General features: G+C 40.0%; 2 protein-coding genes across 4 annotated transcripts in view; both read right to left on the bottom strand.

Moving 5' to 3' along the window:
* Positions 1 to 18,871, bottom strand: part of LOC134744097 (protein C10-like) — a 195,779-nt gene that overhangs the window by 103,864 nt on the left and 73,044 nt on the right. The window lies entirely within an intron of this gene.
* Positions 1 to 18,871, bottom strand: part of LOC134744079 (myosin heavy chain, non-muscle) — an 84,332-nt gene that overhangs the window by 11,471 nt on the left and 53,990 nt on the right. For 2 of the 3 annotated variants that reach the window (XM_063677746.1, XM_063677748.1), the window contains exons 3-18: positions 16,629 to 16,750; positions 12,943 to 12,966; positions 11,900 to 11,992; positions 11,117 to 11,339; positions 10,213 to 10,431; positions 8,694 to 10,033; positions 7,486 to 7,656; positions 6,857 to 7,024; positions 6,152 to 6,298; positions 5,598 to 5,847; positions 4,835 to 5,068; positions 4,291 to 4,461; positions 2,331 to 2,493; positions 1,416 to 1,554; positions 1,007 to 1,138; positions 153 to 318 (exon numbers count right to left, since the gene is read on the bottom strand). In XM_063677746.1, the coding sequence (XP_063533816.1) occupies positions 153 to 318; positions 1,007 to 1,138; positions 1,416 to 1,554; positions 2,331 to 2,493; positions 4,291 to 4,461; positions 4,835 to 5,068; positions 5,598 to 5,847; positions 6,152 to 6,298; positions 6,857 to 7,024; positions 7,486 to 7,656; positions 8,694 to 10,033; positions 10,213 to 10,431; positions 11,117 to 11,339; positions 11,900 to 11,992; positions 12,943 to 12,966; positions 16,629 to 16,750 (3,762 nt within the window). The remainder of the gene's footprint in view (positions 1 to 152; positions 319 to 1,006; positions 1,139 to 1,415; positions 1,555 to 2,330; positions 2,494 to 4,290; positions 4,462 to 4,834; positions 5,069 to 5,597; positions 5,848 to 6,151; positions 6,299 to 6,856; positions 7,025 to 7,485; positions 7,657 to 8,693; positions 10,034 to 10,212; positions 10,432 to 11,116; positions 11,340 to 11,899; positions 11,993 to 12,942; positions 12,967 to 16,628; positions 16,751 to 18,871) is intronic. The other variant, XM_063677747.1, reaches the window with a different exon arrangement.

Genomic DNA, 18,871 nt, shown 5'->3' with positions numbered 1-18,871 from the left:
ATAGTATCTTATCTTATGGTTTTCGGGGGCCCTTGCGGACATCCGTCAACTAGTCAAAAGCTTTTTCCACCATCTCCATGTGCCAGATGATGGAGCTCATAGGTAGCATTTTGAATTCCTTTGGATTGTATCAAACCGTAGTAAATACTTACTCTTGTCAAGCTTGTCGTTGGCCTGTTGAAGCTCGTCGATCTGCCGGTGTAGCGCCTCGATATCCTTGCTGAGTTTCTTGCGTGCTTCTTCCAAAATGGCCGCCGCTTCCGCTTCCTCTTCCGCCTTCTTCTTGGCTTCAGCCACTTGTATGGTGAGTGCGACGACCTAAAAGTGAGATAAAATTTGCCATAACATCAAATTATTTAAGAAAAATTTTTTTTAGGATAGCAACAGTTATCTTTCGCTTTGTCAAGCAACCTCAAAGTAAGGTTGAAAGAGTATTCAATTACGATGTTTGATGTGCCAAATTAAAAAAACCGGACAAGTGCGAGTCGGACTCACCCACCGAGGGATCCGTACTTTTTAGTATTTGTTGTTATAGCGGCAACAGAAATACATTATCTGTGAAAATTTCAACTGTCTAGCTATCACGGTTCATGAGATACAGCCTGGTGACAGACAGACAGACGGACAGCGGAGTCTTAGTAATAGGGTCTCGTTTTTACCCTTTGGGTACGGAACCCTAAAAATGAAAACATATAACTTCATGCGACATGAAATTGATTTACATGCAAAATATTTTAGGGCAATCTTGTTTATTAACATTAACATTTCTACTAATTATGAATAAATGGTATAAATGAAGGAGCTAATTTGAGTAATGCTCGCTAACTATTCGCGTGCATGTGCATTGTACAACATGCACATCCCTTGCTTGCTGTACGATGTGCAGTGTGCATGTTGTAAACACGCAAGCGGTTTATTAACGGCAAGCTAATAGCGGTACACTCGCCAGAACGCAACACAGCTTTAGGTACTTTGTTTGCCAATGAACACACAGTGAAATTATTACCTGTTTCTCGAAGTTTTTCTTCGCCTCCTCTTCTTCGTCCAACTGGTCGCGGGCTTGTTCCAGCTGTTGCTCCACATTGCGCAAACGTGTTTGCAGGGCTAGCTTCTGTTTGGTTTCTTCCTCCAGTAGGGCCTGGAAATACAATGGAATCAGGCTACAGATGTGTATTTTCAAGGACAGCTTATTTTACGCTGTGAGTTTTCCTCATTATGGATTACGCCTATTATGGGCCAGAATGTGGCTGGCCAGGCCAAACTTGGTCTTAAAGGTCTTCTGCAGGTATTACAATATAATTGACTAGACGCGTTATACGTATTACGCGTAAGAGGGCTTCGGTCTCTCTTTACGTTATTGGCGTTTGGCATATCTAACAGTGCATGTTTGGCATGTTTGGCAGTGCGGAGTGTACCTGGCCCTCGGCGTGCTGCGCGCCGATGGTGGCGGCCTGCTTGACGGCGGCAGACGCCTTGAGCTCGGCCTGCTCTAACTGTGCCAGGGCTTGCTCCGCTTCGCTCTGCAGACGGACGCATTTCTCTTGAACTTCCGCTCTGCAAAATAAAACGACTGTGTTGTAACACACATACGGGGCAGCTAGGGAAAGCAAACCGGTTTTTAATTGTATGGAAAAACCGGTCAATAACTATCATACAAAGAAAAACCGGTTTGTATTCCCTACGGGGCACACATAACACAGGAAAATCAAAACGTGAAGCTGCACTTGGCGACTCCCTCAACAACCAAATCTACATCGAGCATGGCTTTCAAAGATAGTCTGTACATAACGTACCTTAAAACGGGGTGGCATTCAAATGCAGGGGCGACTTAGAATTTTTAGTTTTTAAGCCATATATTTTTATGCGTGATTTTTACAGTAGGTGAACATCAATACATAGTAATCTGACTAGTTACATGAACAGTTTCAGTAAATAATGAATAATGGTAATTTTGTGGCCGTTTTAAAACTATCAAAAGAGCCCCAAATTTTCCTAAAGCGGTACAGGACTCTCGACATTCATGTTTTTAACGAGCACTTTTAAGCATACTAAGTGCCAGTTGCACCATCCGGACTTGACAGACTGATCAACGTCACCCGGCGCGCCGCAGCGGTTTACTATGAAACTTTCCATACAATAAAATTTAGCGAACTCTTTAACGATGACAAACAGTTGGTGCAACCGACCCTTAGCTACTCGTCGACCACGCATGTGGACGAAAACAACTTGTCCTGGTTTGTAAAATGTAATTTAATCTCCGTTGAACGATTACATTTAGGAGGAATCCCTTTGTGATGAATATCCTTTGTGATCCTCATTGAATCTCTTACCGTGATCTGTCGTTCTCCTGCAACTTAGCAGCCAGTTCTGCCAGCTGAGCTTCGGCCTGCTTGCGTCGGCGCTCGCCTTCTGCTCGTGCCGCACTTGCCGACTTCAGCTCCGTGGCTAGGTCGGCATTCTCCGCCTCTAAAACTTGCTTGGCTTTCTCCAGGCCTGGAATAAATTATGGAATTTGTGAATGATATAGATAAAAAAACATCTATAGAAATTAAATACATTGCTTGACCAAACAGATCCATTGATATCGAGCTAACATTTTCCGAATTTCGCGCCTTCGAAATAGTCAGTCAAACTATTTCACAGACGGTTGTTGAGATACGTTAGAATTTGTCTCGGCTAACATTGGATCGACTTTGTCTTGTGTCTGAAAATGCTATTGTAAAATAGTCATATTTTCATATCATAGTAATTTGACATTTACATATCCACACGGTCACTGAAAAGTCTATGCAGTGTTAGCTTGGCCCGACTCTAGAATTTTTGTTCAGTGGGTTGGCATAGTGATTTATGCTTATAATCCCTTTTCTCACTTTTAAACTACACAGGCCTGCCAACCAATTACTAAACACTATAATTAAATTTAATTTTTGAAACGGTACATTCGACGTTTTTCCCTGATCACCAAAGACAGTGGAAATATTACTAACGCCTGATTTCCTCCTACGCTGAAGTCGGTCGAGCGTACCGTCGGAAGAAAAATCTGCCGCGGATGTCAGCGTCGCTGTGCGAGGGCCCATAGAATTGAGTTAGTTCGTACGCTCGCCCGACGTCAGCGACCGATGTCTAGGAGGAAATCAAGCCTAAAACCCGCCCGACAGTCCGTATTTTTACTAGAACACATGGCAAAAAAAGTTATTCACACTGGACATGGTTTGCATCTGCTTGCGAAGGCCTCCCCGGCTCTGAAGGCGAACACATATTCTGCCAATAATCCCTAGCGAAATGAAACGATCGCCCCTCTTCCAACGGAAACTCTGTCACACTGAGCATTGTGTCGTCCTTGTACACTTGAAACTTCCCGTTCTTTATTCGTTTATCGCCGGACATTGTTTAAAAATATAAATTATTTATCAGAAATTAATGTAGAGCTTCGAAAAGTTTGACGTTGATGATGTTATAAAATGGAACGTGTTTGATTTCAGTGTCAGTGTCAGATGTTGTTGACATAGAGTAAACTTTAAAAAAGGTTGTGATTGGAGAGGCTAAAAAGTTTAAATGACTGAAAGGAAGGTTTTATTCTAGAATTAAAATTTCACTAAACTTTTTTGTAGGTTTCTTCTTTTTATTTTCGGACCAGATTTTATAGCTTCCGCATTTTAGGAAGACTTAAAAGCAATGAATATCGAATGAGTGGAGTCAAAAACAGGTAAAAGCTGATACAGTAAGTTATGAAGATGATTATCCAAATTAAAGTAGTAACGAGTTCGTATTCCAAACAAAACCATACATTACACATGTTCAACCTAATTGATCGAGCGAAAGTGAAGGTCTCCGTTTCAGCAGCTTAGGCAAAATTCTTTCGTTTGTTCTCGTCTACAGGTTTCATATTCTCGTGTCCTTTAGTGAGCAGGTTGGATAATTATATAGATTTTTTGTCGGTTTTCTTTTTCGAAATTTTTCAAAATGAGGTTCGCGAGGTCTACAGTTCACAGCCATAAAAATGAAAAACCCAGAATTTGCCACTGAAATGTATACCTATAGTACAGGGAATAGAGTTGATTTTTATTTGTTTGAAAATTTAACGAAACAAAAGAAATGCAACACTGTTCCAATTGAATATGGTTTAAATTTCATCGAACTGAAGAAGTACTATAGGTAGGACCTTGGGCCTTAAAAGAGGATAAAAAAAGTCTATCATCGTCTGTACAGTTATCTGTCATTTTGTCCGCATTATTGCAAAGAAGAAGAAAGATCTATGGTCAGTTCAGAGTGTTAACATTTGTTACTCACCAGCTTTAGCCTTCTTGATCTGCTCGTGTTGTTCCATGAGCTGCTGCAGTTCCTGAGAGTGCTTGTGCCGCTGTTCAGCCAATGAGCTCTCGTGGGTGGTCGCTTCTTCTTCCAGGCTTCGCTTCAGGACTGCTACTTCCTGCTCGCGCTTGGAGCGGAGCTCTTGTTGAGCTGTTGGTATACAACGTCACTAAAACATATGTTTTGTAAAAAATCATCGCAAAATATGTTCAAAAGACAAACAAAGTGGTCGGATTTAACTTCACGGTTATTATTAAATTGTTGTCGAGGTGTGAAAGGAAGAAAATGCTTACTAATTAATTATGGACGATGGTTGGATACCGACAAATAAAGGAAAGTTTATATGCAAGATCGATGTCACCCAAATGAGCCGGTTTGCATGTCGCATTGGAACTTCTTAATTTTTAACCAAGAAAGCCAACCTTTGTCAAGGTTTCATATATATAATAACATTACTTTTCTATTATATCAACAATAATTGAATAAAAATAGTAGAAACCAATGTTTTCTGTAATAAACTCACCAGCTGTGGTATCCAGCGAGTCGAGCAGCTCGCTCTTGAGCGCCTCCAGCTCCTCGTTGAGGTCCCGGCGCAGCTTCTCGGCCTTGGTGCGCGCGGCGCGCTCGGCCTCCAGGTCCTCGTGCGCGTCGGCCAGCGCCGACTCGGCCTCGCGCGCCGCCTTCTGCGCGGACGCCCGCAGCGCGCCCTCCTCGTCGGCGCGCCCGATCGCCGCGGCGAGCTCCTCCTCGCGTTTGGCTGTACAAATTATAAAATATTATATTACGATAAACCACATATTTCATCAAACCCAATTATAAGCGAGGAACGAAGCCTATCGCCCCTTTCACAATTTGGTTCCATATTCAGCTGAGCATTGGCCCTGACCGAGTCTACCCTCTGCCGATAGTCCTCGTGTTCCTCTTCACCGACAATTCTACTTGAATAAGGCCTCGGCCTTCAGTTGACACCCCTGTGTTCACCGTCACATTATATGAGAAGGACAGTCATATTTCAATAGAATATGATGCTAAGTTCGCTCAGCATATGGTGTCAACTGGAAACCCAAGGTGGGTATCCCGCTTGGATTTCCTAATAATAATAACTCACCCGGTACGATCTACAGCTCATCCGACTGCGCTTTCCTCTCGATCTGTTTCTTAACATCCCGTAGCTCAGTTTCCAGCTTGCACCTAGCGCGGTACTCCTGCCCGAGCCGATGGTCCTTACACTTCTCTACTACATACTCCTATTTGAGTAAACACTAGAAAAATGTCCGTCAACTTACCCAGCACAATCTGAAGCTCATCCAACTGTGCTTTCCTCTCAACAAGCTGTTCCTTAACATCTTGCAACTCTGTTTCCAGCTTGCGCTTAGAGCGATCCGCCTCCTGCCTGAGCTGGTGATCCTTAAGGAGTTTCTCTTCTAGCTCGGCGATGGCAGACTCCTGCTTCGCCTTTAGCTTGCCGAGATGTTTAGCCTTTTCTTCTTCTTCGGCTAACGCTTGTGAAAGGTCGTTGGCACGTTCTTCTAGAATCTGTGCGGTTGAATTGTTGGATTACTTTTCATATCGTAAAAGAGTGTAAAAAAAAACATCCACAATTTTACGCGATGAGAAGGCAATCGATTTACATGGATATACATAATCATTTCTATAATGTGCATAACGACAAACACAACATTAAAGAAATGATTTTACATTGACTAAGTGTCATCAAGTCAGCTCAGTCGCAGATCCTGGTCTGACAAAATTAACCATTAAGTAACCATACGTCAGCGTCTGGTAGCTGTATTCTACATTACATTGTAATGGACAGTATCAATGTAGGTATCAGACGTACCTTCTTCTCTTTGACGAGTTTCTGGTTGGTGTCGTCGCTGAGAGCCATGTCTTCTTCCAACTTCTTGAGCTTGGCGTCGCATTGTACTCGCTCTAACTGCAACTTCTGCCGCGCCGCCTCTTCCTCTTCTAATTGCTCTTCGAGGTCCTGAATGAATACATATTGGTTACTTTGAGGTATTTTCTTTTATTTTTAGGCTTACCTTATTATTTATAGGCTTACCCCCTTATTCGTAAAACTTAGCAACATCTTACATAACTCTGTTAAATTTTGTCTCTTTCTAACAACCAGTTATGTCAAAATGACGGATAGGTACAAACAATTATCAACGGTTTCTGGTTTGTTAGATTAGACAAACGTTTTTAAATAACTCCATTGGTGTTTTGTGATGATTATATGTGGTGATGATTGTCTCTTATGATAAATCTACAGTCTTAAAGTATTCTAATTCAATTAGTTCTCGTCCATATTTTAAAATAATTGCCCAGACGAGTAGAAAACTTTCATTTACAGTACAGGAATACACAAGAGGTCGAGATGTATCTCAGAGTGGCCATGTCGGAGTAAGATATCAAGACCAGACCCAGACTGTCAAAAACTTGACTTATGTATTTGTAAGAAAGCGATAAAACATAATTTAACTAATTCAGGCTCTTAAAGTTATAAGTACGAATAAGGAGGCCAGATATATCTCTCAACACATACCTGAATGTTAAGCTGCAACCGTTTCTTCTCCTGCTGCAGCGCGCTACACCGCTCCTCCTCCTCCTCGATCCTGCCCTCCAGGTCATGCAGCAGTTCCTCTAGCTCCTGCTTCCTGGCCGCTGCGCGTGCGCGGGATTCTTCCGCTTCGGCGCATAGCTCTAACTCCGCCTGCATAGTGGGAATAAGGGATTATGGAGACATGGAAATCTTACACTAAATATTATTACAGGATTTCGGAGCTTTAGATATGACTAATGATAAGTTTCTACATTTAAATTTCAAATCGTGTATGTTAAACGGTGTCAAATACCTTTCTGGTAAGATCTTACACGCAGTGGCGGAGCGTCGATAGACTTCCTACCGGCTTGACTAATTTGAGATAATTGAACACTTCATCCAATTCGTAAATACAAAACAGGTCAAATTTCTCCGGCTTCCCCAATGAGTACGTTAAATATATGCGCCGCCACTGGCACAGAGTATACTTTCGATCCATTTGAGTATCTGATTTTTATCTGGCAATTTTACTCTTAACTTCTGGCGTATATGGGATTCCAGCTTGTCCTGGATCTGTCGGAGCTTGTCAGCTCCTGTTTCATCACCTCCTGAAAAGTACACTAAGATCTTACCTGCAGCTGCTCAGCCAGCTGCGTCTTCTCGGCGCTGGCCTGCTGGAACTTCTGCTCGTACTCCTGGCAGCGCTTCATCTGCGTGTCGAGCTTGTCGCGTATCTGGCGGAGCTCGTCTTCCTTCTGCGTCAGCTTCTCCTCCTGCTTGGTCACTTCTAGGAGAGGTTTCACCTGGAATGTTTGGTAAAAGCTTAGTGAATTGTCGGCAGTTTTATCTGATGCCTAGATAGATCTGTCTTCTTCTTTTTAGAAAACACCTATGTTACTTTCAGAAGAAGTTTTTAGTAAATATTGTTTTTTAACTGTCAACTCAAACGCCAGCGAAGCGATTATTAATGATTGCTTGAAAATAAAAATTTACTTCTACATCCCATAAAAAAATATTTCCAATAGCTGCTGTGTGTCCCCCTTTAAATATTTTTTTATAGATCTACTGTCTATAACAATAAAATAATACAAATTAATTACAGGTGTTCATTTTTAGATGTATAGCATTATAAGTCATTTTATCCTAAAAAAAATTACAAAACGAAATACAAAGCGAACGAAAACGAACCACGATAATATTGTTTAGAATTAGATAATAACAAGTAGCTAGATTGAACTTCGAACCCTCCCAACAAATAATCAATCTACAAACATTCACCAATCAAAACTAAACAGTATAAATAAACTTACGAGCGGTGGAAAGATAAACTTGATAACTTCGCACCATTTTACATACTACAGGCTGATGAACAAGTGGGTATATTTACATAACTTTCGCATTACACCGAGGCTGTTGCCAAAACTCTAGGTCGGTTATAATAAATAATTGTTTTAGTTGAACGCTGTTGGACTTGGCATAATAATAACACCTGTTGTACTTAGAACTGGGTTAGTGAGTCCCACGTTATTGTAACTTTGACAATGATTGCTTTTATATTTATAAGCACGACAGCCGAGTATTATGATTTATGTCCCTATTTGATTATCATATGACAATTGCCCGTATAAGTTGTGATCGAATATTAACAATACGCACTAGATAGATCATTAGTTAACCTTTTGAACGTCACGCGTATCGTACGTGACGCATCATCGTGAGCCTTATAGGAATGCACGAAGGTTGATATTGGGCTGTACCCGCGCGCGTCAGTTTATGGCTTTACCGATCAGGGAGGGTAGATAATTTTTATCACATACGAAGCAATGAAAATAAATCTTACCTTTATGTATAATCTCCACCATTGCCAATTCCTAAGCTTGAGATAAGCAGCGCAGTTCCTCTGGATGATTCTGATTGCGTTCAGCTGCTGTAATCTCTTTTGGTAGTTCCGTCTAGCTAGGAACCCTCGGCAGAACGCCTGGAAGTTTACAATTAAGTCCGTGATCTTATAATCTCTTTCCTCTTCCAAGTGGGCCAGTACACCAGCCCTGAAGAAGATCTTTGACTGACCGACGCGGTACAGGTTGTGGTCGAGCTCTAAGGCCTCGATCATTTGCTCGCACGCCTTCTTTCCGTCCATGAAACCTTTAGGGATGATGTTGGGGGTGAGCAGTTCATATCGCTGTCTGAACTCCTGGAATGGAATTCGGTTAGGGAAACCTTGTCTGCATATCCTAATGCCCTCCAACACACCGTTGCATCTGAGCTGATCCAAGACAAGTGGGGCTTCGATTTTACCCGCCCTCTTTTCGTGGTTAGGAATGATACACCTGACGAAGTTGGGATTTGTGTTTCTGAGTGTGGCCATAAGTTTTGTCAGCTGCTCCTTGTACAGTTGCGAGACGGTCCTGAACATGCCCTTTCTCGTTCTGGCACCGAATTGAGTGTCAGTCATGGCTTGCTGTGCCATTCCGACGATCTCAGCGTCTTTCCAGATGTGGCACACGAAAGGATCCTGGGAAGATTGGAGAAGGGATACCACATTTTCGTTCAGCGGGTCCATGTTCTTCATCAACCATTTCTCAGCGGAATAGTCTACTTTACCAGCGTAATGGATGATCGCGAAGTCAGCGATGCCTCGGAAGTCGGTCTTCATGAATTTGGGGTGGACGGAGTGAGCGGAGACCAACTTTTCGACAAATGTTTTATCTGTGGCTTTAGGGAACCAACATTCCTCGTCTAACAAGGCCATGATGCCCATGGGTTTGTCAATAAGGTCGATAGTCGGCTGAAGATCGAGGCCGAAGTCGATGAACTTCCATTCGATGCCTTCCCGCTGGTATTCTTCCTGTTCTAGGATGAACATGGTGTGGTTGAAGAGCTGTTGGAGCTTTTCATTTGTGTAGTTGATGCAGAGCTGTTCAAAGGAGTTGAGGTCGAAGATTTCAAAACCGGCCATATCGAGGATGCCGATGAAGGAAGCTCCTTGCCTCTTGGTCCTGTCTAGAGACCTATTGATCCTGTTGACGAGCCACCTAAAGAGGCGCTCGTAGCACGCTTTGCCGATGGCTTCCACTGAGAATTCCACTTGTTCTTTCGTCTGCGCTTTCGTTACGAAGTCGCGACCGACCTTTATCCTCGGTTTGAGGAAGGCCTTTGTCATCTCCGTTACAGAGAGACCTGAAAAAGACAAACAAAAGGTTACCCTTCAAATAACCATGAGAAGAATGTTTAATTTTTTTTTGTAAAATGTTTCATCTAATAATAATGCTAATATAGCTACAGCACCTTGCCGTTAATGACACATACTTTTCGGACATAAGTCTATAAAGCATTAATTAAGATAAATACCAACTTACCGAGTAAATGAGCAATTTTTTGAGCAACAGTATTGTCAGGCAGCGTAGCCTGGTCGGAGTTCCTCTCCTGCTTGAATTGCATAGATCCAAACAGCAGCGTCGCCGACACTATTCTGAATATCGAGTTGAAGTCCTCATTGTTCATGCCCATGATGTTCATGGACTTGATGGTGGCTTGGAACTCCAGGGCGTCGTCGATCCCGGGCACTGTAAAGGATTCTACACTAAGTGTAAAGTGGATGTCGTTCAAATTTGGAAGAATGTTAATTGATATGTTTCAAAATTATAATGCCAAAACGGGTATTGTTTTCTCATCAACATGGAAAATAATACGACAAGGATTTTAACTATAAAACTCCCGTGAGATTCAAACATATTAGATTATTTTAAACCGGGTCACTCACGTATTATTAAGTCGAATAGCTCGACATGTTTCGGTCCAATTCACGAGACCATTCGAGATTTTTGAGATTTTCGTAAATTGGACCGAAACATGTCGAGCTATTCGACTTAATAATACGTGTACGACAAGGATTATTTCGAGCGTTTGTTTTAAAATGTATGTATTTAAATATTAACTTTTTAGCATTATTTTAAAAATATTTCCGTCGCATTGAAATGGCAGTTGTGTTTTTAAAGCTTAATAATGCTAAGTTTTGTTGGCGATACAAAGATAGGCAGGAATACCTAAGTCAATTAGATCTTCGATATCAAAGGTTGAGGGAGGTCACTAAAAGTAAACGTCGATCAGCAGCTTATTATTGCTATTATAAGAGACGGTACATGTTGACAGCCAGATTTTGAATTTGTTTAAAGATTTTCCAATATAAAATATATATATAGTCATTTCAATGCAACAAAAATAATTATTCAAACCAAGTAAAACTTTCAAATCCAACCGTACCTGGTAACGCAGCATTAGACAGGAAATGGTAACTTTTCGGGTCTTCAAGTATATACTCCGCGCGTTGCTCCGACGTCGCCCCAGTCAGGAGCTGGTAGAAGATGTGGAAGGTCCGCTCGTCTTTCGCCTGGCGAATGGCGCGCGACTTCTCCAGAAGGTACGTCTCGATGTTCGCGCCGGCTATGTAGCCGGACGCGTCGAAGTTTATTCTTATGAATTTGCCCTGGAGTGGAAAAAGTATAGTTAGCTTTGAGCTGAATGAACACGACATGTGATCGACAGCCCGCCTGCTTCCGGCCGGGCGTCCCTACACTACATCTACATCTAGCTTTGACACGCTGGACCGCTTAACGCCGAGAAACGCGGTACTGTATGTTCTGTGCTAGAATAAATTTTGTCGTTAGATATGAGAATTGAGAGGAAAACAGGCATATGTGGATCAGGCTTGCAAAATTTGGTTTCGAAACACTACACATTGCTTGAAGTAAAACCAAAAGACAAGGTTTGGAATGAGCTTTCGTGGATGGCACTATCTATAGTATGTATAGTAATATAAGTATAAAATATTTAGATAGAATTGGTTTACGAGTATATTGGTTGGGATTGGTTCACTAACACGAGTTTTACTCATAATTTTAAACTTACACGGAATTTACGTACAGACTATTATCTGCCTGTGACCACGAACATAATGTCACGTTCGAAACGTCAGGCCATAAATAAACGTAAGTTTTTACGCGATTAAGTCTCGTGTTAGTTTAAAATTTGAATTGGTTTACTTACGAATCTTGATGAGTTGTCGTTTTTGACTGTTTTAGCGTTACCAAACGCTTCAAGTATGGGGTTGGCTTGCAATAATTGTTGTTCTAATTCGCCCTGAAAGAAAAACATAGATTGAATTAAGTCTGTTCAACAACACTGTCAGAAAAATACTGACATTATTCGACGGGTATTGATGAATGTTAGTACAAACACATGACAGAAGCGTGGGAGGGTTAAGGTGTATGTTAGGGTGAACAATGAATTACTACCAATTATGGTTTAGCAAATTTTACCTCAAATGTGGGTCCATTGGTCTAAGGGTTAGCATGAAATGTAATGTTGGCGATATTAGAAGCTAAATTTAAATTTTATTTTAAAAAGATTATCTAAATATTATGAGTATTATGACTTTTAACTAGAATCTATCGGGTGTGGGGAAGAGTAATTAAAATGGATTTTTTATGTATTATTTTACGTGTAGTAAAAATGAAAAGTTTTTATCAAAAAGAAAGGCCTATTAAATAAAAAAAAGGAATTCTATTGTATTTAAAAATATCTAAAAGAGAAGGTTCCCAAAAATATGTTGTTCTAGTAGGACAATGAATTTAGAAAAACATTTGAAATTAGAAATGAGCAAGCAAGCCCAAAAGTTACTTCATTAGCGCCCACAGTACTCGTTTTGGTATAATTAACAGTAAACGGGTACGCCGGGCGCTAATGGCTAACCCATTCGATACACAAATAGATAACATGAACTAAGTCATTCTGAACTCGGAATGATATAATATCTAGACGGTAAGGACCCAAATCCGAAAAATATATATATACATAAATGTTTCACATAGGATACACAACGCAAAATAAAATAAATGGAAAAAACTCAAGTTCGTGTCCCGTCTACGCTAATTTTGTACCGCCAATGTATGGTCACGCCATACTTGATGTATTTGGCAAATTTAGCGTAGCTTTTCACTTATGAAAAAAAAACATTTTGCGTTACATATCCATATAATCCCAAGCGTATGTGGCGATGGTATAAGTTGGAATTTCCTCATTGGACTTACTATTATCAACTGTGGTGAGGGTCCCTGCAGTAGTTCCAGGCATCGGGGACGGGAGAGAAAAATATACATCAGTGCATGTTCAGAAGTACAGTACAAATAGACTTAAACTATAACGGCTGTTGCTAAGTACAAAAGCAAGCACTAAAAAGTTTTTATTTCGAAAGCAAGGAAATAGTAGATTGTTAACCAAGGGACGAAAGGCACTCATTTCTGCCGAGGTATTTTGGCGCTCGAATGCAGTGAGAGCGCCAATAGTCCGAGGCAGAAATGATGCCTTTCACCCGAGTTAAACACTCTACTTTTCATTTCGAATACGAGGAAAGTAAAATGCATGTATTTTTTTTAAAACATGACTAAGTATACATTTTTATAGTATTTCTTGAGGGTACTTTCAATTAACAATTCAGACAAAAGTATCGTTATTTATGGAATGGAGAGTCAAATATCAAAATGAAAAATTTATTACAAATCCATTTAAACTCAAATTTCAATTGCGTATCGTAAAAAAATTAAAAAAGTCGTACTTCGAACGTAAAATGCTCTAGTGCAGACACGTATCATTTTCTGCGCACCTTTTAGAACAACAATGACCCTCTTTCAGAGCATGAGAAATGAAAATAACTTTTTCACTTCTCATGCTCGTAAAGTTCGATTTTAAGTCGTGCGTAGACGACATAAAATCGCCTTTTAAGCTCTAGTAGTAAAATCATCTATTACGACCTTTATTCATTGACTTATCAATAAAGTCCAAAGTCTGCCATACAAACTGTCAGCCCTGCCGGCGCGCCCCCGACCGGCCCCGAGTACAATTTTCTTTAGTCTTGAATAAATACGGTAAAATAACCTACAATATTGGATACCTATTTTTGTATATTTTACTCACAATCGAAGTAAAAAGTAGAGTGTGTAGACCAAACATAAATGTCCATTTTTATCTTCGACTATATTGACTCAGGTAAAAATGGATCGATTTATGCCCTTGTTGTACAATCTACTATTTTTATCCTTGCTCCAAAAAGATTTTTTTTTTAAATCCAGCCGTACACACTCAAAATAATTAATTTGTATTTTCACTTTTTGACACGATTTGTACATTTCGTACTTAGTAACAACCGTGAATAAGTAGGTAAAGAATGAGAAAAGTCTTGCGGTTTGTGACCTGACCAGTTATTGCGTCATAACATTTTAACAAGAGGTCGTTTTGGTGAACTGGTTGTAAGGAATCGGTGTGACATCATTATTACTATCTTTGTCGCGGATGCCGTACCGATTCTATACCGCGCGATAAGCCAGACAAGGTCCTTAAGCGGGCGGTTGTTTTATGCAATAAACACAGCGTTAAACGCATGCGTCAACAGAAGTTAGGGAAAATAACAATGCGCTTACCGCTGTGTTTACCTTTAAAAATAATGTATGGTCTTTAAATTATCTGATGTAAAACGGGTGTGCGGCAAACGCATCGCGTTTAACGCTGCGTTTATCGCATAAAACAACCGCGCTCTTTAGTTTTTTTGTTTGTTCATATGCAAGAATTTTCTGTAACAATGTATAAAAGGTGCTATACAGTGAGTTTACAAGCCACCTCCGACATGCAGGTGTGCTAAAATATACACTCTTTTAAACCAGGATGTGTCGAGTCTTTTAGAGAAGGGAAATAGCGAAAATTTACTGTTACTGCGATGACGCTGGCTTCATATACGCAACGTATCTGTAGAGTTTACCACATATTCGACCTTATGTATATAGTCATAGGGTATGAAATAGCCTTACGTTTGATGCTAGCGATCACTAAAACTTACCCTCACACGGTAGTCAAACCAGTAAATTTGTGAGAGCTTGAGTAAATAAAATAAAGTTTCTCATAATAGGCCAAAGCTTGATGTTATTTGAGAAGTCAAAATACAACTTAAATTTGTGTAAATCAATAATAAAATTCGTTTTATAATGAGAGTACTGTAGGAGCGTTCTCATGTCCAATGATAGAGACCAAGATCCTCTCGGGTCAGTGACCCTTTATAAAAAATAAAGCCTAACCAGTAATATATGATCATTGTCAAGACGGCGCTGTCATTCTCACTCATATGGTGACAGTTCAGTATAATATGAAAAAAATTGTTTCAATGAAAATCCGCAACATGGCGCGTGATCATATATTACTGGTCAGGCTTTAATTAAATTCGAATTTAACTGTACCTACACAATGTTAGTGTGTCGAACATAAATATATTCACCATATTTTCCGCATTACAACGACCACCATTTTAATTATAATAATGACACGAGACGTTACTCATATTCATAATACCTATTAGCAGGCGTACTCGACAAATATGTCACTCTGTAGGTGACCCCGAGGCGACATTGCTAAATAATCCTGCATACCATAGATGGTGCATTTGTTACAAATTATACGACATTTTGTTGGTACACTTAAGCGTAAAATATACTTGAGAATCATTTTATGCTGATAGCCAAAATGTTTATATTTCTCGATACAATGTTGCAGACTAAGTCCCCGGGATCTGGGTAAAATTGCAAATAAGTATTCGATGGTCGTAAAAGTTCCTTGTGCGGCCAAATTTACAGTCATAATACATTCGTAAACGTTACGAAACGTTATTCGACCCTATTTAGACATATTATTTAATTTTATTATCAGCTGAAACGATACCTTAAAAAGTTTAATAAGTTTATACGTGCAGCAATGTCAGATTAGTATAAATCGCACCTGACTGTACCAAAAAGGCATTTAAACGAACATGGCAAGACCATCCTTATGTAAGCATGCGAACGATATGGGGCTATCGTACAAGGTAACTTACAAGAATTAACTCATTTTTACATCAGCTTTTAAATAATACCTTGTGTACTGAGAGACAAGGTCGGAAATGCTGTAGAAAGCGTATGTGATAAGTCTTTTTGAAAGTGTCGTATATATCACTCCGATATATTTACGAGTCTGTACACTCAATCGATCCTTGTCTTATTAAACCTTAAATGGGATTTATCTCACGAGGTGTGAAATCGAGTACGAATAGTCCAATTAGTACAATTTAATGTAAACCAATCGGGATGCAATAAAATTTCGAAGCAAGTGTAAAACTTTCAAGATACAGCTACACTAGTTGATCACTGTCTAAAATGTACCCTACATGAATGGCAGTAAGTACAAAATTGTACTTCAGCGAAGCCAGATAATGGTAAGCTATGCCTTTCATGGAAACTCTCTAAAAACCTGTCCTGTAATTTAGTAATCATAATTATGGTTATAAATATTTAGTCTGCATTTTCACCCGGGGTTTTTTTTTCGTGCCAAAATTACTTTTATAAAATCCATTTGTCTATGCTATAATAAAAAAGTTTCATGTCTTCAATCCCGCATAGGATTTGGTTTGGGGTTGGGTTTTCGATATCGTTATCTATTTGCAATGGAGTCAGTTTACACTGCAAAGTTGACAAATATAAACATTTGGCAATTCATGACGCATTTTCCCAATAAACGTGTACTTAACCAATACTTTAGAAGTACTAAGTCAATAGAGAAATACAGATTTCATTACCAAAAATACTCGCGTGTTTTAAAGTTCCGAAAAACCGATAGTGTATACGCTTTTATGTAAACATTATATGACAAGTAGTTTATATTTGATTAAGGATCAGTTAGGAATTCATAAAAACACTCTCACCGCTCCAGATCCTTTTGGTTTTGAGGCAGCGACGTAAGCGAGGTACTGTATGACTTTTTTCGTATTTTCTGTCTTTCCGGCGCCCGATTCTCCTGTACAGAGGATGGACTGATCTTCGCGATCTGAAATACAGGAAAAATTATATGTATAAGTAAACATTAAATGCCTAAATACCTAGTTGCATTTCTAAACTAGCGACGCTACTAAATTGTTAAAGTTAGTTATGGAAAATCGAAACGAAAGACCACAAATTAATTTGGGTGTTATATAGGGTCGGTTAGACTGAACTGTCTTTCAATGAGTTCAGTTCTTTGCTGAGTGTCGTTCGTCCGTCAATGGTGGTTGGTGCAACTCGCCATTAGTGTCTATTTTATTTTTAATACATTATGGGCCGTATACTACAATAAAAAAAAAAACAAATTTTTCAAAGACGCTTCAGCAAATTGGCTTCTCTATTTCTTTTGCACACAGCACACAGCAAGCTTGTCAGTGACTGCCATGTTTTCTCCTACTGAATCTACTGATCATATCAAAAAAAATAAGATGATTGACGTGAGAACGTTCTTCAACAAAGTTTACTTCAACTCCGTAAAAGATGCGTATCTAAATGTCACCGGGTCATCTTTTAACGACACCTAATTAACGTCACATTGTTGTTTAATTATGAGATTGTAGTATGCCAATGGTTTATTACAGTGCGTACAAAACTACATTTACATTCTTATAGTATTTTGTTATTGCTGCAGTACTTATACAGTTCCCTTAGGTCTAGGCCCTAGACTCTAGGATATACAAACTAATTGACCCGCGAATCATCATAGCTTCTTTTCCACGAGCTGGAATTTATGGAATTAGGCACTTTTCGCGGAACCTTGGCCGCGGGAAGTTTGTAGTCCGCTAGCTTAGGATGTCCGATGGTAAGGGCTGTCCTCAGATAGAAATCCCTTAGGCCTTCTGCTCTAACCGTAGACTCTATAGGGTATACAAACTAATTAACCCGCGAATCATCATAGCTTCTTTTCCACGATCTGGAATTTATGGAATTAGGCACTTTTCGCGGAACCTTGGCCGCGGGAAGTTTGTAGTCCGCTAGCTTAGGATGTCCGATGGTAAGGGCTGTCCTCAGATAGAAATCCCTTAGGCCTTCTGCTCTAACCGTAGCTTAATATTTCGTAGGCGACTCTTACTTAAAACTTTCCATCCAAATAATTTGAATTCTAGACTTAATATGTTTAGTTTTTTGTAGGCCCACTCAACATTTCCAGAGTCCGGATTCAAGGCTTTATATGTAATGATACGAGTATGTATTATCTTTGTCCAGCGGGCAAGTCGTGAGTCAACGCATCAAACTCATAACAACCTAAACAATGCATTTGCATACGGAACCGCAGCGTATCTTCGCCTTTGTTTACTATCATTATGAAACATCGTGGGCGTTTCTGGTATGACTTAGTGAGTGACTAAAAACTGATCCATCGAGGATTAGAGTCAGGGAATCTAACCTTGCGTCCAAAAACGCAAGGTAATAAAGAAACATGCATACAAACATGAACGCTGAAAACAATACACTCCTTTTTTTGGGCAGTCGTGTAAAAAGGATGATATCAGCTGCTCCCCATTATCATTACGGTCAGTTGCCTAATCTTGAGTCAACGGTAAAGCCAAAGAAGTACGTTTGCCATGAAATCTGAGTGATCTGCGGGCTTAGCACGGTAGCATTTTTATCGCCTGTCACCATGCCTGTCACGTTCTAACAAGTATGTAAGTGCGAAAGTGACAGGCATAGTGACAGGTGATAAAAAAACAACCATGCTGACACCGCTGATCATTTTAAGCTATAGGAAAATATGGACGAAGAGAACTTTGGCACCCCATGAAACCTCAACGGTTTCACGGACTTAAACTTGATGCTCGCGACACATTTGGCTGTGCAAAACAATGATTGAGATGCAACACTAGTATTTGGCCAAATATGTACCAGCATGAGACCTTTGTCTCAATTGCGTGGCGAAAATGACGGATTGTAATATTCCCGTAATATATATTTTTTTACTTTATTGCACAGTAAAATTTTTCCAAAAGGCGAACTTCATCATTATTCAGTTTATTGTCTTTAACTACACTCGTTGCCGTCTTTGTCAACTGAACAGCCTTATGAATCGATCCTAAACAATGGGTTGGCACGGAACCGGCGCATCCTCACCTTTGTTTACTATCATTACGAAACGCAAACACCGTGGGCG

The sequence above is a fragment of the Cydia strobilella genome, chromosome 9, assembly GCF_947568885.1.
Source record: "Cydia strobilella chromosome 9, ilCydStro3.1, whole genome shotgun sequence".
NCBI lineage: Eukaryota > Metazoa > Arthropoda > Insecta > Lepidoptera > Tortricidae > Cydia > Cydia strobilella.
The sequence above is the reverse complement of the archived record's forward strand: the minus strand, read 5'-3'. Positions and strand labels throughout refer to the sequence as shown.